Below are 26,508 nucleotides of genomic sequence, written 5' to 3'. Positions count from 1 at the left end.
CTGCCGTGAAGATCAAGCCTGTAGTTGATCGTTTACAAGAGCAATTACAACTGTGTAATCTATGAACCTTGGCGACCTTTCTTTTCTCTTTCCATCCTGCGTTTTACCAATGATGTATGGCAAGGCCAAGAAACAGACACCTCTTTAGCCAGCCTCAGCTATCCTACAAAGAGTAGTGGACAATGTCCCACCAAATACAGCACTTAATCACGACGACAATAGTAGTAGCATACAAACCCTGTTGACTGGCATTTGAAAGCTCATTCAGTCATCAGACATGTCTCCCACGTGCCTGGTCTTGAGATCCAGATGGTGTGCGGCCTACCACCACCATTCGCTGCGCCATAAAAGGCACTAACTAGGCTGCAGATGCACTGAAATGTAACGCTGATGCTTGTTTGGGCTCAGCTGCTGCAGCTAATTAATTAACAAGGAGCAAGAGAGTGGCTGTAATATTGGATTGATTCGAGCGCGAACTGACAGCTGGAGGCAGCTTCCTGTTGCTGTTAGTGGGCGCGTTAGTGGTTTTGTCTCAGTTGTATGTAGTATTTACATACAGTAGCTCGGCTCACTCACCAACCTCATTCTTCTTCCTCCTCTCCTCACCATCTTTTCCTTTCCACGGCAACACACAGCGAGAGCCATGACGGCGTTTTTCATCTCCTCTGCATATTAACCCATACTACCAAGACCCAAAAAATATCATCTCTTACACAGACCAAGAGAACAAAGCAGCAACAACAACAACAACAATGCCATCCTTGACCTCCTCCTCCTCCTCCAAATGGCTCTCCCCCCCCATCCTCCACCTCCCCCTCAACATGCTCCTCCTCCCGCCTCTGCTCCTCGCAATCGCCACCTCGGCCGCGCTCTTCCTGCACTCCGACGTCGACGTCGCCCTCCTGTGGTCGCAGTGCCACGCGCGCGCCCAGCTCCCGGCCCTGAGCCGCGTGCCCCTGCTCGGCACCCCGAGCTGCTTCCTCGTCAGCTTCTTCCGGACCGCGCTCGACTCGCTGCGGTCGCGCGCCGTCATGGGCGTCGTGCTGGCGTACGTCGGCGCGCTGGCGACGGTGTGCACCGTCGAGGCGGCGCGCAGGTGTAACCGGGCGAGTGGGCTGATTGCGCGGCCGACGGTCTGGTGGCTGCTGTTCAACCTGCTCGGGGGAGCGGTGGTGTGGCAGCTGGTGATTGTGCCGGCGTTTTTGCATCGGGCCAAGACGCTGGTGGCGGCAGAGCAGCAGCAGCAGCAGCAGCAGGAAGACGATGGGGATGAAGAAGAAGAAGGTCGAGAGGAGGTCCGGAGGGCGGAGGAGGAGGACAAGAAGCTCGAGGACAGGACGCTGCCGGATTCCGAGGCCGTGGCCATTCCCATTGCCGTCGCGGTTGGATACTTTGTGCCGTCGGCGCTCATGCTGGCGTTGAACTCGCCGCTCGCCATCGGCGCCTGGCTCTTCTTCCCGCTGTACATTTCGCTTGTGCGCCAGGCCGTGCGATACGTCGTCGAGAGGATCCGGCGCGTTAGCCCCGTGAGCATCCATCACGAGTCGCACTGGCAGTGCGTCGTCCTCGTGTACGCGCTGCCCGTTGCGCTGTCCGTCGCCGCGCACGTCTTTGTGCTGTGGAACATTGCGCAGCGTCATGACGACCGCAAGAAGATGACGAAGCTGACGGTCAGCTTCATCGAGATTGACGTCCAGTTCATTGCGTGGACGGTGCTGTACTGGATGTTTGTGGAGAGCGGATGGAGGGTGCCGCTGAGCATGATTGCCATCTCGGTGGTTGCCGGGCCCGGCGCGGGGGTTTGCTTGGGGTGGTTGATTCGGGAGAGGCTGGTGAAGCATGGGCTTGCTGGTAAGGCGAGCGGTCGTGAGAGGGATGAGCGGGAGGCTGAGGAGAGGCCCCTGCTGGGGTGATGGAGGCGTGAGAATTTGGATAATGGAGATGGAGGAGCGTGTGAAAGCGTTGAGCGATGCTCTTGATGAGATACCCCCTGATGTTGTTGACAGCGATATGGCATCTAGTAGTTATGAGATTGCAGTAATCAAGCGGCTTTCAAAGCACCACCCGTAGTCTCAAGTAATGAGAACTAAAGACTGTCATGTATATGGCACAATGAACACAGATCAAGCCAGGTCCATCTTAATATATTCCATGCCTCTAGATTCAAAACACGTTTAGCTTCGTCTCCTCATAAATAGTACAAGGTATGATTACACAACGCCGCCGCCGCCACCGTCCAATTTTCTGTTCCCCTTTGTTTCGTCCCTTTTTTTTCTTTTCTTTTCTTTCTTTCTTACACCTCAGACGACCACCCCTTTCCCCCTTTCCTGCTGTATATATACCTACCCTCAGTTGTCCTTGGGAACCTGCGCCAGTATCCTCTCCCTCACCACCTGCGCCGCCACAGCAGCTCCATGCTGCAGGGTGATGGCGCCGACAATGGCCATGATGGCCGAGCTGAGGACGACTTCCACGCCCGAGGACTCGAGCCGTTTGGGCTGTAGCGGACCATGTTAGCTTTCTCTCATCCTTCCTTGTCCACAAACGCCATCCACAATCTAGAACAAAAAAAGGGGCCAAAAGTGCGAACGTACCAGTCGGGGCTTCCACCGCACCACCTCCAGCAATCCCACCTTGTTGGCCAGCTGGTAGAGCTTGTCCTTGCCCATGACGTCGCGCGGCCCCATGACGTTGAGGTTGTCCACGGCCAGCAGCTGCGCGTCGTTGAGCGGCTGTCTGTCGAACTGGTCGGGCAGTATTGAGCCCGCGAGGGGCTCCTTGCTGACGATTTCCTTTGTCGCCTCCATCACCATGGTCAACCGGCCTAGAAAACATACAGAAGAAAAGACAAAGTCAGCCTTTCACAAGTCCCATATCGAACCCCACGCAAAAAATGGTGTATGTATGTGTGTGTGTGTGTGTAAGCCGAGGTAGAAACATACCCAGCAGTGCCAATCGGTCATTGAACCCTCTCCGGCCCTGGTCAAAGCTCTTGTGCGTCACGGCCAGCCACTTGAGCTCCTCCGGAAGCATCTTGCTGCCTCCCGGCCCCAGAAGGCGGTTGTACACATCGTCGAGTCGCGCGGGGTCGTTGTTGACGGCCCAGACCTTGTTGCGCGGGCTCTTTGCAAAGTCAAGCTGCAGCGGCGCCTTCATGCCCTCAGGCGTATGGCTCCATCGCGGCTTCGGCTTCGTCGTCGCACTGCTGTAGTTTGTCGTCGGCTCTGTGGTTGTTGTTGTTGTTGCTGCTGCTGTTGTTGTTCCCGCGGGGACCTTGAAGGATTCTGGTGTTGAGGATGAGGGCGAGGACTCGGTAGCGAAGGCGCGGGCGCAGGAGGTGAGGATGCGGGAGGCGTGGCGGCAGCGAGCGACGCTGGGGCGGCAGGATTGAAGAGACATGGCTTGGGGGGAAGAGTCAATTGCGTCCCGCCGGGGGCGAGGGAACGGGATTGGGAGACTTGGTGATGGTCGCCTTGATGGTGTTGAAGGACCTTGGGATCCATGGGCTTGGGAGCATTTTTGGATGTCACGTGCTTGGTGGCATTGGTTTTCTTATCTTATCGGTATCGATTGTGGGTTGATGCGGATGTGCTCGTACTGTTACCTGAGACTGGTGGACCAGACGCATCACCCATAGGTAGTCTCTGATTGACGTGTACTGTAGAGCAGCTCGTTGATGGCGTGTTAATAGATCCATAATGGGTAGGTATCGTCGGGGATCTCACAATTCGAACGTGTGTAGTCAGGAAAGCGCAACATCATTCAAACATTACCGAACCTGGGTATCCGTAGACATCCATGTAAGAGGCAGCACCTTGTACCTGTTCCGAAACCGCCATCAAGACTTGTCCTGCAATAGAGTTAATTCGCGGCTCTGCTCCCTTCACCTTATGATCCAAGGAGACTCTCAGTTGGAATACAATTCAAACTCATCAGCAAGAATACATACACCGGCCATCTTGGACTCACAATTGCAATGTTCCATCGCGTCTGTTCCCGCTGCAATTACCTTGAGTAAGGTACTTGTACCTTCGTAGATCAGCGCAGCCAGTACCTGATCGGTAGGTTCACTTTAGCCTCAACTTCCATGTACGAAATCAGCCCTGTCGCATCCCAACTGCTCGCCATTGGCGCTCGCTGGAACCCCCGGCCTTCAGTGGATCTCGTGCGCTAACGCAGCTGTAGCTACAGCGGAGCTGCTACTGCATTCACTCTGCGTGCGTCTCGTCGCGACTTGCCCTGGTTCTCAGTTCAAGGGAGCCCTGTGTCAGTCAGGCCTTGCTTCACGTCTCCCCGTCATCTTTCGCTTCTCTTCTCTTCTCTTCTCTTCTCCCTCTCACTATCGACTCTCGAAACATAGGTATCGAGCTGAAGTTCTTGCTTCCAACAAAGAGATGGCTTCGGCAGACTCTGACGGCAGTCTGCGCGGACGCCTGGCTGCTGTGCTTCCCAAGGGCTATAGATTCGGCATCCACCACGTCTCGACGCCTCCGACAAAGGTCGACGCGCTCTACTCTGCGCCTCCCGGCGAACGGCCTGAACGGACATACTGCGAGAAGCACTTTCTCAGCGTCTCGATTGACGTGCCAGACACAGTAGAGACTGCATCATCATCAAGCGAAAACACGACAGAGCAGGCTCAGCGCAAGCCAGTCCTCGTTCTCGGCATCGAAATCTTCATCTACACCACCGCCCGCTCCACCACCTTGTTCGTATCCAAGGCGGACTCTACAGGATTCCTAGACAGGTTACGGCTGCCAAAGGGCGCGCCCAGTCCGATCCGACAAGTCTGCGCGACCTTCATACGGTACCTGGTGGACAAGCGACGGCGCAAGGACGTGCAGTTCATCGTGAGCCTGTTTGCGCGCGCGCAAGACCAGTATCTGTTCCCCGGCAGCATCGAATACCCGGGGAAACATGTCCTGGACGATCGCGGCCTCGTCAAGTGGTGGTGCCGGGTGCTGGACCCCATTGTCGAGTCACCACCGAGCGGCAGTCTCCCCCCATGGCGCAACGCCAAGGGCTATCTGCTTGTTCCCGGCCTCGACGCCTACGAGACTCGCGCATTCGTCCCGCGCCGCGCCGGCGCTGCGTCCTGCTGGTCCTTGAGCCACCCGCTGGAGCGCATCTCGCACTACTGCCGAGAGTTTGACTGGGTGCCGCCGCGGTGCCTGATCCCCCGGTTCCCAGACGATCCAAAGTCCCGGTTCCGCGACGAGCTGGACGAGGAGATTACAAAGACCAAGGCGATGAAGACCACGGGGAGCTGGAAGACTGTCAAGACGCTGGACATGTTCTGGGAGATGATGGCCTTTCGGCAAGAGTGCTCGAGCGGGCGGTTGACGGGGTTCATATGGGTGGTGTTTGACGACTTGGAGGACGAGCCAAAGCAAGGCGGTAGTGACTCTGTATCGGTATCTAGTGCCTCAGTCGTGACCAGTGCAGCGGGCGCTCCGCCAGAGACTCCTAGGAAGCAGAATGCCGTGCCAAATGTGACGCCGACCACCACGCCCAGGAGACTTTTCCCCCCCAAGACGGACCGCAGCGAGGGTACCTCCACCAAGCCGATAGATGATCCCGAGCATGGGGGCCGGAAAACTAAAAAGAACAGCAACAAGAAGAAGAAGAAGTCGGCAAAGATTAAGAGCAAGCTCAGAGGGCCCATCAAGCCTCGCCAACCGCGCATCAAGACAAAGCAGCGCAACTACCTCCTGGACCGGCCGGTATCGACGGCGTACTACTACTGGCCGTCGCAGGGCCGAGGCGAGAGGATCATGGACGACGCCGACTACAAGCGCATGCACGAGCTTCTGCTACGCTTGGACTTTGCCACGCTGGAAAAGGCCGCGGGGAGCACGCGTCGCTGGCTGAGCGAAGTCGGGCTCGGCAGCCGGTGGGGGTTCGACGTTACGGGGACGCAAGATATCGCTGCTGCTGCTGCTGAGGCTGCGGCTGGAGATGCATCGGGCGAGGGAGCTGCACCGATCAATAACCTGTCTGGACTCGTTAAGCGCAAACGGGGTGATACGGTGGGGGAGGAGGCTTCGCGAGGGGAGACGGCGGGTGTCGGGGGTGCTGTCAATGTGCTGGGCGCGGGTCTCGTGAGGAAGAAGCAAAAGGCATGAAGTTGCCTGCTCTGATGCATGCCAGATGGCAAGACTGGATATTGTCCTTGGAATGGTTGGTGGGAGACGAGCTTTAATGTTAATGTTATGATACCGAAGTTGTACAGCTATATGACGATGTGCTTTTTCTGGCAATGACGAGGCATGGATCCATTTGAATCTGGTGGAAATTTGGCGTAAAAAGGGACGTGCTTGGCTGCGATCCCGGGTATGAAGCTCTGCGTCTAGGCGTGACGAAGGGCGTCTGTTGGTGAGGAGCCAATGCGTGCGTCGGTGTGGTTACATACAGACCTCTCTTCTCGCGTGGTCACGCCGTTTTGTCATGGTAGCATGATGAAGTTGAGGGTTTAGACATGAACAGGAAGCAAACACTTCTAGAATATCGGGAAGCCATTGTACCACGTGGCGACGAGGACAGAGGGCTGGTGATCGTTGTGGGTGTAAGCAAAGGGGGTGCGGAGGATGCGTCTCATGGATGGATATCAAGACTCGCTCGCTGTAACCGTGACATGCTACCAACTGTCCGGAGAGAAATACTTGCAGAATTTGCCGGGAGGACATGCTGCACACCTCAACAAGACGGCTGCTCGCAACATGCCAGTCTCAGTCGACATGACTCGAAAATGGCAACTCGCGATAGGTAGAAGAAGAACAAAAGCCTTTGACTCCTGCGGCAACAATACATGCACGCCCTGAGGTGCACGGTCACAACATTAAAAGGTTGCAGTTGTTTGGGATTGGCGTTTCAAGAGAATCTGATTTGGTCTTCTTTGGGCAGCTGGTCCGTGAGGTGAAGCAAAAAAAAGGGGGGGCCGTGTGTTTGTCCTTTGCTTGCTCTGTGTGTTTTTGGTTCAACTGTTTTCGTAGGGGATTGAAGACCTTTTGCTTTCTTTCCGAGCAAGGTCGAGCTCAAGGTCATCTTGTCTGTGCGTGAAGACTGTGCCGAGGTGGAATGGGATCGCCTTTGCGAGTTATCGAGATGTTTTGGTAGGTAAAGAGGGAGTGTATAAATATTGAGGTTATACATCATCATCGGCCTACCTATGTGACCAGCCATTAGTCCGCGGCTATGGACAGCCTATTTTCCAGAGTCGGGCATTCTAGCAGCTATGCATATTTCTGACAACTTCCGCTGCTCTGTTGACGAACAAGCGGAGTGGCTCACCATGCAACGGGAGTGTCCTATTATGACGACAATGTTATCAGTTGCTACATGTATTATCATAAATGGAGCCCCTTGGGTTGGGAGAGGACTTGTCCTCTTATACGCATATTGTTTGCTGTGATCCAATTTCTTATGTCTATTGGAAGATGTCTACAGTCTACGCATGCAGGTACGAGTGTATAACCCTTTGTATACTGACACTAGCTGAGGACGGAGGCAGAACGTTACATCGCCCACCAGCCGCTTTTGGTAGCTGCCATCTCGGCATCTAGTTCATCTCAATGGCCGAGAGGTGCTTGGCTTCAGTGCAGGAAAGAAAGGAAGAATAACGAGGCTGAAGATGGGCTAAAAGGAGGTTTAAAAAAGAGTACATACATAATGGAAATTGGGGACAGAGAACTAGAGTCACGACTCGAGATGCGCAAAAAGGGCAAATGTGATGACGGAACCACATGAAGCCCTCACCATTGAAGATCGACTGCCAAATTTCCGCACATATCCTTTGAGCTCTAGAACATTTCCCGGCGGGGGTTATGGGCTTCGTCCACCTTTATCTTTTGCACGCCATCATCGATACAAGGAGCTCCTCCTTGCTGGTCAGTGACCGTCAAATCCCCAGCCAACCCCCCCGCAAGAGAGCCACACAAAGACAGGAGAAATGGACAGAGAAGGTGTCCAGAAACTTGCCCGAACGGCAAGATGCAAGGGCCCATCAAGTATCACCAGTACATAGCTATGCAGGTACGTGACAGGACGTCTCAGTGCCCTCATCGTTGCTCCATGTTCATGTGCCATTAGAAAGAGGTAGGTCGGAACTTGCCAGGGCACAGCCGGGCTGGTTTCGTCATGTCTTATGTCTTACAGGTAAAACTGGCGCACGGGCACGTTTGGTGTTTTGTCTCCAAGGAAGGATGGCCTCGTTGGATCCATGGTGTGTTGAATAGAGTGGGAGAAGGATCTGGACGTGTATACTCCCGGTCGACTCTTGTGCATCATCTCAGGTTACATTTGGATGCCGTGATGAGGATGCCGAGAGACGTCGTCAGGGCCCGGATATCAACTCCTTCGCTCTCGCTTTTGTACTCTTATTTTTTTCCCTCTCGAAGCGTTTCCGCGCAGGTGTACCTGGATATCATCTGCATATTCTCTCATCCCTTACTATTAACCTCTCTTATATTGTATAAAGATACCAAAAGAGACGGCAAGCTGACGAGGACGATATGTGCACTCGGTCTTCGCCGTGAGAACCAGGAAGTTCTCGTTGATACCGCCACAGCACCATCGCCATTGACCTCGGGACAAGCGAGGAAAGAAAGGAGAGAGAGAGAGAATTATTGAATCGATAAATTGTTTAAATCGACCCTCAATATGAGGATAACACATTGGGCTGGGCTACTGCTCGGCGCGCCGCTGGTCTACGGCTGGCAATTAGACATGGAATCGACGTCCATCTCTCCTCGATCACATAACATCACGTACGGAGATACAAACGACAATGTCCACCCAGTAGACCACCAAGGGTTCCTTGAAATTCTGAATATGGTCCCAACATGTGCGGTACGTTACTTGGGAAGAAGGGAAGGATCCTGAATGAACAACCGACTGACTTGAAGGCTCTGGTTGTCTAGGTCGAGTGTCTAAAGACGTCGATCAAAGGCACAGCCTGCACGTTTGGCGATCTGAATTGCATGTGTGCAGACGACAAGTATCAAGACGTGGCTACAACATGTGTGAAGAAGGCCTGCAAGATGTCGGACTCGCTAAGTCTGTTCCCTTTCCCCCTTTACCCTTTAAACAACTGCAAGCTGCTATCGACAGCGGTGGCTGACGTCTGGTATTCGCTCTGCGCGTCCTACAGCGACCAAGAACCTGACGCAAACTGCCTGCGGCATACCCATGCGTGATGTTTCCGCGCAATACACGTCCATGAACATCACCTCGGGCGTGCTCGCCATCCTCATCGTCATCGCCCGCCTGGTGTACCGGCGCTTCCTCAGCGGCAGCGGCCGGCTCGGCGTCGACGACTGGATCATCCTGGCCGCCATCATCATCGCCGTTCCAGGGACCGTCCTCAACCAGGTCGGCCTCGTCGACCACGGCATCGGGATGGACATTTGGACGCTGCAGCCGAGCGAGCTGCCCATGTTTGCAAAGTTCTTCTTCATCATGGAGCTCATCTACATTGTCCAGATGTCGCTGGTGAAGCTGAGCCTGTCCGTCTTCTATCTCTACGTGTTCCCTGGACACAAGATCCGACGGCTGCTGATTGGCACGGCTGCCTTCAACGTCGTCTTTGGTGTCGTCTTTGTGGTGGCTGCCTTGACGCAGTGTATCCCGCTGCACTACTACTGGGCTCAGTACTATGATGACCCCCCGCAGGGAAGATGCTTCGACTTGAACAAGTTTGCTTGGGCCAATGCTGGGCTGGGCCTGGCGGTGGACGTGTGGTTGATTATCCTGCCCATGTCGCAGGTCAGGAAGCTCAAGCTGCACTGGAAGAAGAAGATTGGCATCATCATCATGCTTACCCTCGGTGCCTTGTGAGTCCAGCCCCAAACGGAGCCCGCCAACTCTCCTGCCGTCAGCTTCTTGACTGACTTACAACTCGGTCTCCAGCGTGTCCTTGATCTCCCTCGTACGTCTCAAGTCGGTCATGTTCTTCGCCAACCTCATCAACCCAACCTGGGATCAGTGGAACGTCGCCTGGTGGTCCACCATGGAGGTCAACATTGGCATCATCTGCACATGCCTTCCGACTCTGCGCCTCATACTCAAGTGCATCTTCCCCAAGCTTCTCGCCACCGACGATCGCAGCACACTTGCATCCCAAACGGCGGTTGCCTCCATCTCAAGCAAGGAATCCAAGGGGCCGGGCTTTGCAATGGAGATGTCTACCACGACGCTCGTGGCTGAGGTGCCGAGTGCGTACAAGCGTCTGGATGACCATAAAGTCACGGTGGATGCACCGAAGACGCTGACGAGAATTGAGGGGGGCTTGCAGGGGAAGGAGATGTCGTCTGCTTCTAAGCTGTACGAAGGAGTCAAGAGGTCTTTAACAAAGGATGGATCAAAGTCTCCTTTGAGGAGGTTCGACGGGAGTACACATGCAAGAGAAGCGCCGCCTTACAGGCGGTTCGGGGATGGAAGCGTCCGCTCAGACAACGCGCCTACTGCTCCTTTTGCCGGATCGAAGGCGAACGGCATTGCCATGGAGCACACGATTTCTGTTTCTGTTACCCAGAAGCGTCTCAATGAGTACGATGCAAGCAACATGATCTAATTACTGCTTATAGCCCTACACTCCCCTTTGGTATATAAGAGGATTGGAGAATGATGCTGATTCGGGAAGATGAGTGCTTGGGACGGCGTTGTCGTCAATTTGGAGGATTTGACCTCTGATATATACACATATTTGGAACCATGACGGAGGAGGGCGGGGGGGCTTAATGTCGGTTGAGCTTTCAAGATATCCATTACGGCGAACAGGTGGGTGGGCAAGAGAGCCAAAATTCCTTGAGAACGGACGGAATCAGGCAGAAGAAGACAAAGAACGCTCTGAGGAGTAGTTGGAGAGGTTATTGGAGCTTTTCGTATAGAATATGGGGAGATAATAGGTTCTGTTCACTTTCTCGATAGAAGCAGGAAGTCGGAGACATGGTTTGTATAGAGCTAATCAATCATGCGCCCCTGGCTATAGTCCAGAAGAAGGATGTCTCAAGCCTTCCTGGTCCCTCCTCTTGGCCTGTCACAGAAACCACTAGTATCAGGCCAGGAAGAACCTCGTGAAGTAGCCGACAGGTCAGGTTGTCATATGGCTTGCCGATATATGTAGTATGATGAGGTACTATCATTCGTCGTCCAACTTGTCCTGCTATGGTGATGGCTCTCCCGTAGCCTCGTAACCTCGTGACCTCTTCAAATGTGCTCGAGCAGTGATATTGTCGGCTCTATCAGAGCAAAGCGGAGGAAGACGAGCACATTAGTGTGATCTATCTCCTATGCACATGCATTCACAGTATACAAATGATATGTGTGCATCGGGCGTTGGCATCGGCATCGGCATACCATGACATTCTCGTTTCCAAAAGAGACCCGGCAGCTGGGGGGTTCTATTGTCATCAGACGTATCCTCCGAGTTACTCTCTCTCTCTCTGACCGCTCAACATTATGCAGGAGTCCTCTCATGGCACGGAAATAGACTGAACAATACGGAGTATAACCGCTGGCCAAGTCAGCTTACTGCAGCAGGCGATGATGCGTATTGTAATAGACAACGTACGAAATAGGCAGGTAGTGGAAGCTCAGCAAGCATGGGCTTCAGTTGTGAACTGAACATGGACTTGTTTTGGTCAGACGAAATAATAGAGGACAAGGATGACTACGAGTGTACGGCAAGAGAATTGAGAGGACGGACAAGAAGTCCGCCCGGTGTGAGAACACACGAGTATTACCTGTTATAGATCCTAGCATTTCCTCTTCAGTCAGAAGGGTTTCATCAGAAATATTGACCTTGACTGTCGCGTATTATGCTTAAAAGACTTCTCTTGAATTTCTTTTCTTTTGTATGAGTATACGAGTAAGTGCCCTTTGCCATGGCACATTCCGAATATGGAATGCGAGTTGCTTGTTGTCAGGCGGACTTGATGCCCGTGATCCTCGTGAAAAAGCTGACTTTACCATTAGCCATTTCAAGTCAATGAGAACGCTATCAAGGAATGGACTAATACGCGAAATATCAAGCCCACCAATGGTGCGGTATTCGCTCAGTCGGCCCGGGTCGTCGGGTCTTGCCGACCCCCGTCTTTTGTCGTCCGATGCAACCTCATCGGTACTTTGCCTCCCCGGTTGGGGTCCGGCCTGTGGGGTGCCATGTCATATGAGGACCGCATATTGGCCAATTCTTCACTCAGCTACTAATGCCTACGAGTGCTTTCAAAGATCTCCTGCGGATGAAGAATGGACTGGTATGAATCGTAGTATTAGAACGATGGATATGCGGTATGGTCAAGGTCCCGGCTCGAAAGGTTGAACCAAATTGCTCAAAGTTTTGCTTCAGATACACAGGGAGGACATGGAGGTGTATAGTTAATACATTGGGGAACAGACGGGGCTGATGAACAAGGCTCCCCAGTAAGCGGAAGTCGGTGAGTCTGTTGATGGAACTGGCATCGAGAGGTGGTCAGCCAGTACGTGTAGGTTGACCAGGAGAGTGGCTCAATGCAAGGCACATGGTTCAATCCAGACTAATGGGATTCATGACGTGGTCAGAGTGGTTTTCAAGATGGTCAGCTTGCTTGACGAGGAAGACTGCAAATGGATATAAATACGTGCCTCCAAACCCTCTCTTGTAAGCGTCCTCCCCAAGAGATATCCGAACCATTCCGTCTTTAAGCAGCCTTCAACACCCCCAAAGTCCAAACAACTCACCCAAGCACCAACAAAATGAAGGTCTACGCCGCCCTCGTCGTCCTCACTGCTGCCCTGGCCAGCGCTTGCAACACCTGCAACGTATGTTTCACGATCTCCACCAAACTGATTCCTTGTTATCATGATATTGACAGTGTTCAAGGACTGCCCCGGCGACCAAGTTTGCAACCACTTTGGAGGCTTCGGAGTCGATCCCACCACTTTCTGCGTCGAGCCCAACGACCCCAGCTGCAACGACCCCCGTGGCAACTGCGACACCCTTACCTGCGACTAATGGGTATCCGAGAGGAAGGAAAAGTGAGGCAAAGCCGGAGTCATGATTCATGAGAGATTATATGAGTGTATATACACATAATGAGTCAAGAGTTGTGAATGAACATCAAGTCAACAGCAAAGTGCCAAGTTCATGATATCTTCCTCCCTATTGCTTCGTTCCACTCCTCAAACTTGCACTTGCTGATCATGCCTTGATGTCCCTCCTTGTCTTCGGCCCACGTATCCTTTGTTTCCACGATTCCTTTTGCGATCCAGCTGCCCTGCGCCAAGAACTGGCTCCATACCAGCGGCGAGTCTCTGGACGCTGCCACCTCCTCCTTCAGGTTGAGAATTCGGTGTGCAATGTCCTGTGCTTCGGTCTCCAAATCATGGAACTTTGAAGGGGAGATGGCGTACAGAAGCCGTGACTTAATCATTCGACAGACCGCATATGTCCCCCGCAAAGCGAGTCTGGTCAGACACCAAGGGCCGAGCTTCCTGTAGTCAAAGTCGTCGGAAAAGACGAGCACGCCGTAGTTGTCTTCACGAATCCCCCCGGCTTGCGCTATGGGGCTCTTCCTGATCCAGTCTAACCATACAATGAGATTCTTGCGCTTTGCCAGGAGGCGTTCTGTGAGGTCGTCAGCTTCTTGTTGTGAGGGCGGGCAAGGGGAGAGCAGCAGTTCTGTTGTGTTCTTGAAGAGTCGTGGCATCCCGATCAGGCCGCCCCATAACGCAAGGGCGAATTCTTTGTCGTTTGTCAGGGTTGTGTCTTCGCTGACGGCTTCTCGGATGACGGCTTGCCACTGAGGCTGCTCAAGGAAGCAGGGCGTGTTGTTTAAGAAGGCCGACATTACCTGATGATAGAGATGTTAGACACGGGGCTCCTATTGGTGTTTGTTTCTGCTTGATGCGACATACTGTTGGTCCAATATGTGCCAGGAAGAGGGTCTTTTCGAACTCGGACTGGAACATGTGTACACCTCGAGCTTCTACGAGCCGAGCAGCTCCGCCGACGTGATGCATCCAAGAGTTTTCTCTTTCATTCCCATTGAGTGCCTACAAAATTCGTGAGTCAATTCTTGTCATCCACGCTTTGCTTCATGAACGGAAAAGTAACGAACCTCAAAGATGCCCAGCAGCTGCGTGGCACATAGTGTCTCCGGCTTCGCCCACTCCCTCTCATCCAACAAGGCCTGCTGTAGCGCCTTGAGTGCTTTCTGATAGTACATCAATGCCTTTACATCGCTTTTCGGAGATCTATGCTCCACGGGCTGTGATTCATAGTGCAGCTTTGCAATGACGCAGTCCGTTGCATGGCGGAGCAGTGATACGTGCCCATAGCGGCTCGGGATAAAGGATAAAAGCCGCTGACTCGAAGCCTGTGCCGTGATGATCCGGTCTTTGGGCTGTGCTGGTTCGTACAGATAGTGAGAAAGAGTGCCGACACCGAGCCGAAGTCCGGTGAGCGGCATGAGGTTGAGAAGGATGGAGAATTGCTTCGGCATTAGGGGGTCCTGGAAGGCAAAGGGCGCAGAAAGAGAGGATGACTGAAAGTCTTGCATGTCTTTGGGGTCTCGGCCATCTTTGAGTTCATTATGAAGCGGATGGCCATCACGAGGCTGTACGAAGACGGGGTACTGTCTCATGTTGTGCTTGCCGTAGTCTCCCCTCTGTCTCCGGGCCATGGCGGTGTTTCTCATGGCCTGCTGTCGGATGCGTCGCCGAGCCTGCACATCGGTGTTGAGGTTTGGACCCTGATAGTTGACAAAGGAGAAGGGTGCGTCTGATGGCTGTTTTGGCATCTTGTTCGTGTCTCGACTCCTTGTGGCATGAGCTGTTTGGAAGGCCTTTGATGGCGGCAAATCGGACATTGAGGCGGCACAAGCCGATTGATCAGAATTGTATGCTCCCTCTGACAGGTGTTGCACATAAGAAAGTCATCGGTCATTGATGTTTGATAGTGTTTTTAAGCTTGTCTCATATGAAGAGAGCGTGTTCGCTGTTTTTTGCTGACGAGAACCGAGTTCATGAGTTGAGGCGATCCTGTGAATGATGGATAACCTGATGACTATTCAAATATTCCAATCGAGTTTAGGGCGTGGACAGTCTTCCGAACATGCGCAACTGTGCTGAATCAGGTAACCTTGGCTGTAACTCATGACACTCTGGGTGTGTTCTTGCAGAATTCTAGAACATAGAATAAGCCTAATAGTAAATATAAACAATACCTTATCATCAAACCCTGTTTGTACGTGAACTGTCCAGAATGGCGATGCGTTACTTCACCACTTGTTATCTGTAGAGGATCCTTGTAACCCCTATTAGCCCGCCTACCTACGCTCGGACAACTTCGGCCCCGTGAATACTACTCTTACAACTTGATCGTCTCGATAGAGCCTCCTTGGGAACTCGATATTGCACGACTGTGCCTTGTAGATCAAGCTCATGTTCCCTGGCAAAGCGTTGAGCCCACGTAAGTATACATACTGGCCTCTCAGCCCTGGAGGAGAGTCAGCTCCTGGACCAGCGACAGGGAGCACCGCCACCAGCTGAGCTCCAAACTAGAGCTTGAGTCCCCGCATTCTCCAACTCCAGCTGCTAAAGAATTATAGCTTCATTCTGTCTGGGGAGAACCGAGCCAAAAGAAAGACGCCTCCCGACCTCGGCTTGGGGAGTTCGCCTCACCGCTTAGTCAGCCCGAGCTAGCAGCAGCAGCCAGCAATCTTTGTCTGGGGCCTCACGATAAGTCACCGGATTCATCCAATCTCCACCCCAGCTTTGATCTTCTCCAATCCAACGGGTGATGGGGCTTCATCTCGTCGAATCAGAAGACCTGCGGCATCTCGGATCGTCGTTCTATGGATGCCCTCACCGCGATTCCCCCAATGGATAACCAGCAGCCGTCGCCAAAGTCGACTCGCCACATAGACAGGGAGAGGAAGCGGGCTGCTCGAGCGTATGTGGACAGCATCTCAGGAGAGCCGGGACAAGTGGCATCTAACGCGATAACCTCACTCTCTAGGTGCGATGGCTGTCGCCGCCAGAAGGAGAGATGCGATGGCGGCGTGCCCTGTCGGAGGTGCTTCCGGCTGGGCCGCCAGTGCGACTTTACCAGCAGGGCTTCAGTCGACACCGAATCCCAGGCCGGCTCTGGCTCACGGCCAGGGGCAGTAGCAAGGTGAAGCTTGGCTCGGCCAACTGCTTATCCAAGTGAAAAAGGGAAACATCTGTTTTAAAACTAACAATGTTGCACAGGCGCCGTGCCTCTGAGAACACCTCCTCTGAGCAAGCAAAGCGGCTCGAGTATCTGGAGAGAATCGTCCAGGGCTATGTCGGCAGCAAGGATGCGTTGGACCTCGAGACCCTCAAGAGTCTAGCTCAGGGTGCAGAGAAGCGGCGGAATTCGCCTCGACCTGCCGACATCTCATCCCAAAGCTCCGAATTTGACGGCGTGGACGAGAAGTTTGACATACAGCCCCTGCACGGCAATGTCACACGTATGAGCTTCTTTTCTTATCTGTTTGATGTCCAGCCACACGCTGACGTGACTTGCAGACTACTCTGGCGAGTTCTCGCATTGGAACTTTTCCATGCGGATCAAGAAGTGGATAGACCAGAGTGTCCCCAATGACGCTTCCAATGTGAATCACAGCCCTGCTGTTGACGCTGGCCATTCCTGCTGACAAGTTCGTGTAGTATCCGTCCAAATCTGCCACCACATTCAAGGAGTACTACCGGGCCGAGGAGCTCCAATCGCACTCGGACGCAATGGGCTTGTTATCGCTTCTGCCGCCTAGACCCATTGCCGACTTTCTCGTTTATTCCTTCTTCAAGCACGCGCAGACCAACTACTTCTTCGTTGAGCAAAACTGGTTGAGAGCCAAGCTTGACCTAGCCTACGAAAACTCTGCCGCCTTTACTCGGCGAGATGTGGGCGTCGTGTGCATCATTTTCGCCATTCTTGCTATTGGGACGCAGTTCGCCTACCTCGAGTCTCTGGTGGACGGTGTTGAGAACCCCACAGAAAAGGGCTCTGATGCATTCACGGAAGATGCAGTCGGAGTGCTATTCTATCAGCAGGCATGCCGCCTTCTTTCGGATGTCATCACCGTCTCATCGCTCGAGTGTGTCCAGGCTTGCTTGTTGCTCGGTATCTATACGCTTCCCGTGGACGCATCCGGATTGGCCTACATCTATCTCAACTTGGCCCTCAAGCTCGCCATCCAGAATGGCATGCACAGGAAATACCCAGTCGAGAATCGGGATGCAGATATCGTTGAGACCAGAAACCGGGTTTGGTGGACCGTGTACACCATAGAAAAGTATGTTGCCTCAATGACTGGGATGAGCTTCTGGCGAGCTAACAGAGGTTCATAGGCGCGTCGGAATATTCCATGGCAGACCGATGTCCATATCCAGTACGGATGTGGATGCTGATTTCCCGGTTCATCATCCCGATCTATGGTCCTCGACCTCACAAACCGATACCGCGCATATTCTGGCAACATTTGAGCTCAACCAGCAGCTGAGTAAACTGTCTCGGGAAATGTAAAGCTCACCCTAACCAAAGGCCCAACCGGAATTCAATGGCTGATTCTTATTTCTAGAACAATCCTCAGATCTCTTCCTAAGCATGAGGTGCCCGAAGGCCTGAAGCGGCTCGCACAGTTGCACCGTGAGCTCAAGTCCTGGTGGGATGCTCTGCCGGTGGACATCTTTTGCAAGGAGTTTACATCTCAGTCCAAGATTTCCCGCAAGCACATGCATCTGCAGTTGGAATACTGCCTTGTCCGCATGTTTGTCGGCCGCGTCTTCATCTTCCCCGAGGCAGGGTTGAGGGACGGCAGCAGCCCGGCTACGTCTGCGAATGCGCCCTCGAGTGCATCGTTGAGCAAGAAAGGCACTCGCTCGACCTTGGTGGCGGATTGCGTCGAGGCTGCTCTGTCCGTCATCGACACGTGTCGCTGTCTGCGAAACACGATTGGCCTTGCGCGCGCCTCCTACACTGAGTTCAGCTCCTGTCGAGCGGCGCTCATGGTGGTGACGACGCAGTGTCTCGCTCAGAAAACATACATGTTCAGGCAGGCTCTGCGGGATGGGCTGTCCATGCTCAAGGAAATGTCAACTGGCAGCCTATCGGCGCACTCGGAAATGTCGCTGATTGAGGCATTTGAACAAGCCATTGCCAACATGAACGCACAGGAGCAGACGACCAGCTCCATGGTGAGCGAGTCCGAGTACGCAAAGTTCAAGAAATGGGAGCAACTGTGGAAGAACGACGCGCCCACCGTGACGGAGTCAGTTGATGGAAGCGTTCAGGGCAAACAAGTGCCAACGGCGCCCCCAGAGCCGGAGCCGCCTCGGCCAATGCCAGAAGCTCCAAAGGAAGAGGGCATGATGATGCCCTCAAGCACGCCGTTCTTTGGCGTAGACGGCCATTTCGCTTCATTTCCCCAGAGTCTGGACGATTTCACGGCTTTTTTTGGCAACGAATTCGGAACGAACATTGACTCCGGACATGGCTGAAAGAGGGAACCAACAAGGGTTGACCCCTTGCGTTCATGTCAGCAAATTTTCGGCATCATGATCGTCATCACTGCGAAATCAAAGCCTCGCAGGGATCACTGTCGAAAAATGATACTCTAGTGATCCATGGAAATCTTGCGACTGGATACTATCCGCTTCAGCGCCAAGATATACAAGTCCAGCCCCCGAGTCAAGCCTGGTCAGTGCTCTCCTCTCCCTTGGTGTGACAGCCTTGTACCAAGGCGGAACAAGTGTTACACAGAGAAGAAGAAGCTCGTATTTTGCCAATCCAGCAAATTTCCGATTCGCTTTCTTTCGAATCTCAGGCGATCTGTTTGCTCACTACAATATCATTCTTTAGGATGCTCCCATTGTACTTTGCACTTGCGGGATAATGGTCAATGTGACACAGCAGTCATGCGGCGTCTGTGCAGGCCGTTTGAAGGGCGCTCATACCAAACGCCTCTTACACGCCCAGCGGCGCAACCCTGGCGGCTGGAGCGCGTGTCACTGGCGCCTCAAGTCGTGTCAGGGTGATCGCCCCGCGGAACGAGCCATACCAGAAGGACGGACGAGCCAGGCCTGGGGGGCTACTCCAAAAGCGTCTGTCATCGCGGGGGCGAAGCCAGGCACAGCCAGGCTGTGACGACTGCAATCCACTTCCACGGTCTCTTCCGAAATGGCTCCAGCTTAATGGATGGTGCCGTCGGCATCATCCAATGCCCGATTGCGCCTAACTCGACCTTTACTGGTGCATCGTTTCATTTCCCAGGGGCCGCGGGGAATGCAAATCTGAAACCTCCGCCGCACAGGCGCACCCCGTCTTGGCTGTGCGGAATGGATGATGATGGACTCGATGCTCGACAAGGGAGCGCGTTGTGTATATACATACGCAGCCCTGGGGCAGTAGCTCGAGGGATGGATGTTGCATCCTGATCCGCGACTTGCAGCTCCCCCGTCTCGCTTAGCCTATCAGTCGTCATTTGCATCCTCTACTCCTCGTCAACCACTGATTTGAAGCGATAGAAGCGTCGATATGGCGCACGAAATGATAACAGCTGCATTGAGACGCTCAATTGACAATATGGACGCCCTCACCCATCTCCTGACCGTGCGCTGCACAGAGACGCAGGAGAGCAACACATGCGAGAAGCCTGCTTCTCAGTCAGGGATTCTTATCGCGGTTGTCATCACAACAGGGTGAGATCCCTTGCTTCAACTCCAAAATTCTTTCACCAGCCAATTTCTTCTCAGTAGCACGCACTTACTGACTGACTCTTGACCCAGAATCTTTCTGCTTGGGTCGTTGCTATTAGTCCTCTTCTGGTTGTGGCTGAGGCGAAGGAAGATTGACAAGCTCGAAGAGGCATCCGATCCTTTCGAGTTGGCGGCATACGGCATCGAGCAACCAATTGCCCAGAAACAGAGGCGGCGCGACTATCTACGAAACTTGATGGGCAAGAGATAAAGAGGACGGGCTCGAGACGATTTTACATCCCGCGAAGCAAACCTTTGCATGGACCCAAACGAGCGAAACCAACAGATGGGAAATCAAAAGGGCAAGAGGAGGGAAATACAGCTGAGCTTGGGCAATGTGCCTATCGAGAGCTCGATACTACGCAAGCGTCTGTATGGGATGCTGAAGAAGGGTTTTACATCGCTACCCCGACACGACCTAGCGACGAGAGGTGCCGAAGGAGGAAAACCTAATCGTTCTCTTCGATGCCATCTTTCTTCTGACATAAACAGCGATGTATGAGCAAAATGGATAGGCGTATCGGAGTTCGTGTTGCAGACTGTGGGGTTCATCGTCTGCTGTCGATTTGATCGTCAGAGCTAGTCAGGGATATTTCGGATCTTTCCTGGGCAGGCACTGGATGGCTGTCCTGAGTGACAGCTTGACATTGGGATTACTTGACCATTGTGTGTTTAGTGTATAATGCCAATTCACATTCTTCCGAAAAACAGAAAAGAAGCGGCAGATGCGAACATGAAGAAGAGGTTGAAGAAGAAGCGAGGATTTTGAATGAGTGATTGCCGATTTTCGATCAGTTGTTCTAGTCAACGCAGCAATATGCCAGCATTTGTTATAGAAAGCCCGGCAAGGTCAGTTGCTTTTTGTGCCGTTGAAGGGGAGCACCATTATTGCTTGTATCCCGTGCAGAGGATGATGGAAGCAAGGCTGCCTGCCGTTTGTCGTTTTTAGAATCACGAATGGTTGCGGTGTCAATTTTGGACTTATTCAACCTGTTATTCCAGTCGAGAAGATCATTGAATGCAAACTGCTGATGTTATTTGAAGATGCATTAATAGCCGGTCTGTGATAAGAACGAGTGGAGCAGAGCGACATCGCCAGCTCTCCCCTGCATCAACACTCACAACACCGAATCTATTACCTACTCGCAACACCAGATCCGCATCTCATATGACCTTAAAATTCATCACATGGCCATTTCATTATCAAACTGACCGATATCATTTCCCCCCATTCTGTCATGTCTTCATTCCCGGGCACCCGGAACGCAATCAGTGGAGACCGGCCCGGTTCCGGTCCCGGGCCGGTCGACTATCTTTCGCCCTCGTTGTCGTTTCTCTTCTCCGAATATTCACCTGTTCCTCCTAACTAGTAATACCATCAAGACTATCACTGCTTGACCAACCAACTGCTAGCCTGGATCCCCGCATCCGCCACACTCGTCAAGCCGGCAATCGCCGTTCCGGGGTATCGATTCTCACAGTGAGGCAAAACTAGGTATCTTATCAAAGAGCTATAAGAACCTCGTCTCCAAACTCTTTTCCCTTTCAAAGCTGTTCACTCATCGCAAGCTAATATCAACCAAGTCTCATAGCTCCTTGTCAAAACCATTCATTCACAATGTCTGCCGTGCTTGAGCCAAAGGTGACGACCGAGATCCCTGGACCTCGCTCCAGGGCCGAGGCCGAGAAGCTGGGCTCTTTCTTTGATAACCGAGCCTTTTACTTCGTGGCCGACTATGACAAGAGCTCAGGCAACTAGTACGCACTGATCTCCTATCTCACTCAAGACAACTCAACACAAGAACTAACACATGAAAAAAAGCATCGTCGACGTCGACGGCAACCAGTTCCTGGACGTCTACTCCCAAATCGCCTCCATCCCCGTAGGCTACAACAACCCGGGCCTCATCAAGGCCGCGCAGTCCCCCGAGATGGTCTCCGCGCTGGTCAACCGCCCGGCCCTGGGCAACTTCCCCTCGAGCCACTGGCACGACTCGCTCAAGGACGGCCTGCTCAAGGTGGCGCCCCCGGGCTGCGACAAGATCTTCACCGCGCAGTCCGGCTCCGAGGCCAACGAGCTCGCCTTCAAGGCCGCCTTCATGCTGTACCGCCGCAAGGAGCGCGGCGAGGGCGTCGACTGGTCCGATAGCGAAATCAGCTCGTGCCTCAACAACGCCAAGCCGGGCTCCCCCGACCTGGCCATCCTCAGCTTCGCCAACTCGTTCCACGGCCGTGGCTTCGGGAGCTTGAGCGCCACTCGCTCAAAGGCCGTGCACAAGCTGGATATCCCGTCCTTCAACTGGCCGCAGGCGCCGTTCCCGGCTCTCAAGTACCCGCTGGACAAGCATGCCGAGGAGAATGCCGCTGAGGAGAAGAGGTGCCTCGAGAAGGTGGAGGAACTCATCACCACATGGTTTGTCTCCCATTCCGGAAGATGAGAGAGAGAGAGAGAGAGCGAGCGTTCTGTTTTGAACCTCCTGAGACTGATACGTTTTATTTGTGACAGGCAATTCCCCGTTGCTGGCTTGATCGTCGAGCCCATCCAGAGCGAAGGAGGCGACAACCACGCCTCCCCTGCCTTCTTCCAGGGCCTCCGTGACATTACCCAGAAGCACAACGTCACCATGATCGTCGACGAGGTCCAGACCGGCTTCGGCGCCACGGGCAAGTTCTGGGGCCACCAGCACTGGAACCTGTCTTCGCCCCCAGACATTGTCACCTTTTCCAAGAAGGCCCAGACCGCCGGTTACTACTTCAGCAACCCCAGGCTGGTGCCCGACAAGGCTTACCGCCAGTTCAACACGTGAGTTTTCCAAAAAACCTGCCGAGGAGATAATCTTTGTGTTTCGTTTCTTTTGGGGTGGGATGGGCAAGGGAAGAGAGAAAAGAAGAATACTGACTTTGATGATGAACAAATTAGTTGGATCGGTGACCCAGCCCGTGTCCTCATGAGCAAGGCCGTCGTCGAGGAGATTCTCTCCAAGGATCTCGTCAACCAATGCGTAAGCAACCATCCTTCCCCTGAACTTTCAAATACAGCCCTAATAACAGAATATTCAGGCCCGCGTCGGTGTCGCTCTGTACAACGAACTCGAGCGCCTCGCCGCGAAATACCCGGAGCTCGTCAAGAACCTCCGCGGCAAAGGCCAGGGGTAAGCCTCATCTCAGCAAATCAACCACCACTCCCCTTTGCTCATTTATTAACGACAACGTCAAACTTCTAGAACATACATTGCCTTCGACACAAAGGATCCCGCCTCCCTCGTCAAGAAGATGAAGTCTCTCGGCGTCAACATCGGCACTTGCGGCACCCAGACCGTCCGCCTCCGCCCGATGCTCATCTTTGAGGAAGCTCACAGTCAGTTTTTCCCCCCTTTATCTCTTACCTTTTCCTATGTTGCGTTGTTGTCTTGGTGTGGTTGGCTAATGAAGTGACATTTGCAGTTCCCCTTTTGATCTCGGCTTTGGATAAGGCTCTTGGCTCGGCGTAAGATGAAGAAACAAAAAAAACTAGGAGGGACACGGTTCGGGAGCGGATATGCATATTTTTTTCGGATAAGCGTTATTGTTAATCTGGCCCTTTTGGGGCTTTGTGTAGTATATAAACTGAATAACATCATCTTCCATTTCATCCTTTAATACGCAGCCCATCACGATATGCAAGGTTTCCATCTCTGTTGAAATGTAACCGGCCTCGACTTGCCTTCAAATCATCGACTCCAGCAAGTCCAGATAACAGAAAAGCCCCTAGCGAAGCATTGTGGGGGAGATTTGCCACCCATAGTAACGGTTCAACCATCTCACATACAAGCTCACGCACTAGACCCCAGATCCTCCCCTTGTCAAGCCTGATCAAGAACCGCTCACCGAGTCTCTCGTACGTATTCTCTCTCTCTCTCTCTCTCTCTCTCTCTCTCTCTCTCTCTCTCTCTCTCTCTCTCTCTTCTCCGGTGGCCGGTCCGGAGTCTTGAATGCCGAGAATCACAGTATGAGATGCCCCGAGTCAGCATCCCCTCTTGTCCCGCATTTTGCTAAGCCGAGATGCAAGTCCATCTTCGGCAGACAACGACATGAGCGCCCCCCCGTGGGACCTCCGGATTCCGTTGCCGGTCGGTGGGAAATATCCGGTTCCGCTTCGGAACGTTTGGCCGAGGATAGCCAGCGAAACGGATACACCTTCTTTGGATGGAGCGATAATACGATATCGGAAACAAGGGGCTTTATGAAAAGAAGAGTCGTGGTCACTTGCACATTCATCTCTGCGATTCCTTCATCATCAACGAGCTGCATTCCCCAATCTTTTCCGTTGAGAGACGGGAAAAGGAGGGCCAAAGTTCGATATCCCGTACCTCTCGCTTACTGGCTTCGCTTGCCCCTGGACTCAAACGGGAGGATAAGACTCAGAATCACAAGCAGCCCGAACAACGCCGCGCAGACAAACAGAGGAGCCGTCGTCTCCACGTTTGCATAGCTTCCGACCAGTACGCCCAGAATGCCACCGATTCTGTTCACAATAACGCAGAGGCCGTAGCCCGTGGCGCGGTGTGCAGACGGCAGGATCTCAGGGGTATATGCATAAATCGTGCCATAGTAGATGTTGCTATACAGAAGAGCTCAACGTCAGCAGTCGAAAGCAAACGATGAAGAGATTGGAAGCAAAACTCACGAGGCGGCTGAAATGGCTGCAGACACTCCAACATTCTGAGCAGGAGTCTTGATCTGCGTATAGCCAAACTGAAGCACCATCGTCACCAGTGCCCCGACGGCGAGCGTGCCTCTGCGCCCAAAGAACTTGGTCTCAATCAGGATCGCCGCAATGATCGGACCGACGAGTCCTGCAACCTGATTGATGGCATAGTCTCTCCACGTAGCATACGTCGAGCCATCGCCGACGACGGCGCCCCGGGACTGGAGATAGAACGGCAAGAAGACGCTGTACAGCGGAGACACCATCCCAATGACGAACCAGTTGGACAGGATAACGGCGGTCGACCAGGCGAGCTGCCGTGTCTGGAAGAGGCCCTTGAAGTGCATCTTGAGCCGGAGCGGCGCCCAGACGGACTGTTCCGTGTGCAGCACGATGCCTTCTGCCTGCAGCCTCTCCAGTGTCAAGCTGTGCGATCTGCCGGCCTTGATGGAGATGTCGTTGAGCGTCCTGACGACCTCCGCGTCACGGTTCTGCGAAATCAGCCACCGCGGCGTCTGCGTCATGCGTATAAAGGCGATCCGAGCAATGGCCATGATCAGGACAAGGCCGCCGCACGTGAAATGAAGATATCGCCAGCCCATATTGTCGGCTCTCCGGCACGTGTCGGGAGTTGCATCGGGGGCGCAGCTGAAGTTGGCCATGAAGGCCCATGAGAGGAGACCCGTGATGGTGTATCCGACAGCCCACCAGACGGCCATGAACGTGACGAGCCAGGAATGTGTGGTGGGCAAGAACTCGATGAGGTTTGTCGCATCGAGAACGTAGTTGCCGCCGGCACCCGCGGAGTAGATGGCAACACTGTTATGACACAAGATACAGAGTCAGTCGCTGCTCGGCCATTCACTCGGGAGCACATCGTGAGAAGGTGAGGAGAAGCGACTCACATCGCAGCAAAGGATATGTAAGAAGGCATGCCGCCTGCAACGAGCACAAAGACGGCACATGACAAGAGACTGGTGTTGAAGGCCAGCTTCCTTCCGATAATGTCGGCAGAGAAGCCCCATATGCCAGCACCCACAAGGAGGCCAACTTGAGAAGCGAGGGGGATGCCCGAAACGTGAGCGTCCGGCAACCCATATTCCTGCTGAACAGCTGGATTCGCAATCGATTGACAGACGACTAGGAGCTATAGAGAGATAGACCCGGATTATCGCTGGTCAGTCAATCAATGTCGCAAGACGGAACGCAGCTCGAAGCGCGGCAGGGGGGACAGCTGAGCAAGTGACGCATACCGAATCAACCGCATATCCAAATCCATTAAGAAAGAACAACTTCCACTGAAACTCCGTCATGCCAATCTCATCAATCGCGCTGTTAACGAGGGCCATCTTCCGAGCCAAAACGGGGTCAACCGCCTTCACATCGAAGACTTCGCTGGGGGAGCTGGAAGCAGTCTCATCTCGAGACTCCTCATCCAACACTACAGCCGGAGATTTATCATTGCTAGAATAGGACTCGGACCTATTTTTGGCATTAGAATTGGAGTTAGAATGAGAGCTCGCATTGTCGTATAAAGGAGATTCTTTCTCGGGCAGCTCAGTGGCTGCTGCTGTCGGTGATGACGGTTCGATCGCCATTGTTGTGTTTCCTCCAAGAGCTCTTGAAGACGTAGATCAAGCAGGAGTAGCATGTGTCCTTGCTTCTCAAACCCAGATCGCCTGTTGTCGAGTCGTATATATAACCATGCTTGTTCATCCCCTTTCCTTGCTAATCCTCCGCAGTATCACTGCATCCGACTGCACGCGCCATCACAGCTTCGCCCACAGCCTTGCTGCACTTCGTCCCAATGATACGGCCACCAAGATAAAAAGCACGTTTTCGACTTGCAAATGGTATCATATGCGATTGAGCGCTTCAGCCGCGTATAGCATCGCAGACTGTCACCCGCAAGCCGCAAGAAGCTGCCGCCTTCCGAGGTGCCGAGTCGCACCGCGCTTCAGCTGGCCATGATGGCGTTTGCGACCGTATAATGGTATCATTGCCTTGATCTGGCCTAGGAGAGACGACAAGGGATGAATGCAGTTGTTTGATTCCATATCTTG

General features: G+C 53.4%; 10 protein-coding genes across 10 annotated transcripts; 7 read left to right on the top strand and 3 right to left on the bottom strand.

The window, feature by feature from the left end:
• Window positions 1-821: 821 nt before the first annotated feature.
• TRIREDRAFT_106457 (uncharacterized protein) lies at window positions 822-1,913 on the top strand (the record flags this gene model as incomplete). The annotated part of the gene is made up of 1 exon (XM_006964645.1): window positions 822-1,913. The coding sequence occupies one exon, from the start codon at window positions 822-824 to the stop codon at window positions 1,911-1,913; it is 1,092 nt and encodes a 363-aa protein (XP_006964707.1).
• Window positions 1,914-2,348: 435 nt separating this feature from the next.
• On the bottom strand, window positions 2,349-3,156 carry TRIREDRAFT_59919 (uncharacterized protein; the record flags this gene model as incomplete). Its single annotated transcript, XM_006964463.1, has 3 exons — window positions 2,349-2,498; window positions 2,595-2,824; window positions 2,943-3,156. The coding sequence occupies 3 exons, from the start codon at window positions 3,154-3,156 to the stop codon at window positions 2,349-2,351; spliced, it is 594 nt and encodes a 197-aa protein (XP_006964525.1).
• Window positions 3,157-4,394: 1,238 nt separating this feature from the next.
• Window positions 4,395-5,879, top strand: TRIREDRAFT_60283 (uncharacterized protein; the record flags this gene model as incomplete). The annotated part of the gene is made up of 2 exons (XM_006964644.1): window positions 4,395-5,439; window positions 5,572-5,879. Coding segments are annotated over 2 exons (1,353 nt in total), but the record flags the coding sequence as incomplete, so codon positions are not given.
• A 3,045-nt stretch (window positions 5,880-8,924) lies between these two features.
• On the top strand, window positions 8,925-10,084 carry TRIREDRAFT_27983 (GPCR, PTH11-Type; the record flags this gene model as incomplete). Its single annotated transcript, XM_006964344.1, has 3 exons — window positions 8,925-9,054; window positions 9,149-9,830; window positions 9,907-10,084. Coding segments are annotated over 3 exons (990 nt in total), but the record flags the coding sequence as incomplete, so codon positions are not given.
• Window positions 10,085-12,732: 2,648 nt separating this feature from the next.
• Window positions 12,733-12,991, top strand: TRIREDRAFT_106453 (uncharacterized protein; the record flags this gene model as incomplete). Its single annotated transcript, XM_006964643.1, has 2 exons — window positions 12,733-12,798; window positions 12,860-12,991. The coding sequence occupies 2 exons, from the start codon at window positions 12,733-12,735 to the stop codon at window positions 12,989-12,991; spliced, it is 198 nt and encodes a 65-aa protein (XP_006964705.1).
• A 130-nt stretch (window positions 12,992-13,121) lies between these two features.
• Window positions 13,122-14,846, bottom strand: TRIREDRAFT_106452 (uncharacterized protein; the record flags this gene model as incomplete). Its single annotated transcript, XM_006964462.1, has 3 exons — window positions 13,122-13,829; window positions 13,894-14,031; window positions 14,097-14,846. The coding sequence occupies 3 exons, from the start codon at window positions 14,844-14,846 to the stop codon at window positions 13,122-13,124; spliced, it is 1,596 nt and encodes a 531-aa protein (XP_006964524.1).
• A 1,014-nt stretch (window positions 14,847-15,860) lies between these two features.
• Window positions 15,861-18,501, top strand: TRIREDRAFT_60004 (N-terminal binuclear Zn cluster-containing protein; the record flags this gene model as incomplete). The annotated part of the gene is made up of 8 exons (XM_006964642.1): window positions 15,861-15,931; window positions 15,998-16,145; window positions 16,247-16,472; window positions 16,531-16,616; window positions 16,672-16,911; window positions 16,969-17,297; window positions 17,353-17,523; window positions 17,583-18,501. 8 exons carry the CDS (start codon window positions 15,861-15,863, stop codon window positions 18,499-18,501), a joined length of 2,190 nt encoding a protein of 729 aa, XP_006964704.1.
• A 1,084-nt stretch (window positions 18,502-19,585) lies between these two features.
• Window positions 19,586-19,969, top strand: TRIREDRAFT_106450 (uncharacterized protein; the record flags this gene model as incomplete). The annotated part of the gene is made up of 2 exons (XM_006964641.1): window positions 19,586-19,701; window positions 19,789-19,969. 2 exons carry the CDS (start codon window positions 19,586-19,588, stop codon window positions 19,967-19,969), a joined length of 297 nt encoding a protein of 98 aa, XP_006964703.1.
• Window positions 19,970-21,341: 1,372 nt separating this feature from the next.
• TRIREDRAFT_121405 (aminotransferase class-III) lies at window positions 21,342-23,397 on the top strand. The gene is made up of 7 exons (XM_006964640.1): window positions 21,342-21,516; window positions 21,581-22,171; window positions 22,265-22,561; window positions 22,679-22,760; window positions 22,819-22,910; window positions 22,983-23,116; window positions 23,203-23,397. Exons 1-7 carry the CDS (start codon window positions 21,377-21,379, stop codon window positions 23,247-23,249), a joined length of 1,383 nt encoding a protein of 460 aa, XP_006964702.1. The 5' UTR covers window positions 21,342-21,376; the 3' UTR covers window positions 23,250-23,397.
• Window positions 23,398-24,114: 717 nt separating this feature from the next.
• On the bottom strand, window positions 24,115-25,794 carry TRIREDRAFT_3532 (uncharacterized protein; the record flags this gene model as incomplete). Its single annotated transcript, XM_006964322.1, has 4 exons — window positions 24,115-24,358; window positions 24,425-25,264; window positions 25,351-25,592; window positions 25,699-25,794. 4 exons carry the CDS (start codon window positions 25,792-25,794, stop codon window positions 24,115-24,117), a joined length of 1,422 nt encoding a protein of 473 aa, XP_006964384.1.
• Window positions 25,795-26,508: the final 714 nt, after the last annotated feature.

Source organism: Trichoderma reesei (genome assembly GCF_000167675.1).
Source record: "Trichoderma reesei QM6a unplaced genomic scaffold TRIREscaffold_7, whole genome shotgun sequence".
Classification (NCBI taxonomy): Eukaryota; Fungi; Ascomycota; class Sordariomycetes; order Hypocreales; family Hypocreaceae; genus Trichoderma; species Trichoderma reesei.
The sequence above is the reverse complement of the archived record's forward strand: the minus strand, read 5'-3'. Positions and strand labels throughout refer to the sequence as shown.

Bases quoted from the DNA above. Each gene is read 5' to 3' on its own strand.
- TRIREDRAFT_121405 (XM_006964640.1), top strand. From the start codon at position 21,377: ATGTCTGCCGTGCTTGAGCCAAAGGTGACGACCGAGATCCCTGGACCT. The intron at 21,517-21,580 runs GTACGCACTGAT...CATGAAAAAAAG, and splicing joins GACAAGAGCTCAGGCAACTA to CATCGTCGACGTCGACGGCA. The intron at 22,562-22,678 runs GTGAGTTTTCCA...TGAACAAATTAG, and splicing joins GCTTACCGCCAGTTCAACAC to TTGGATCGGTGACCCAGCCC.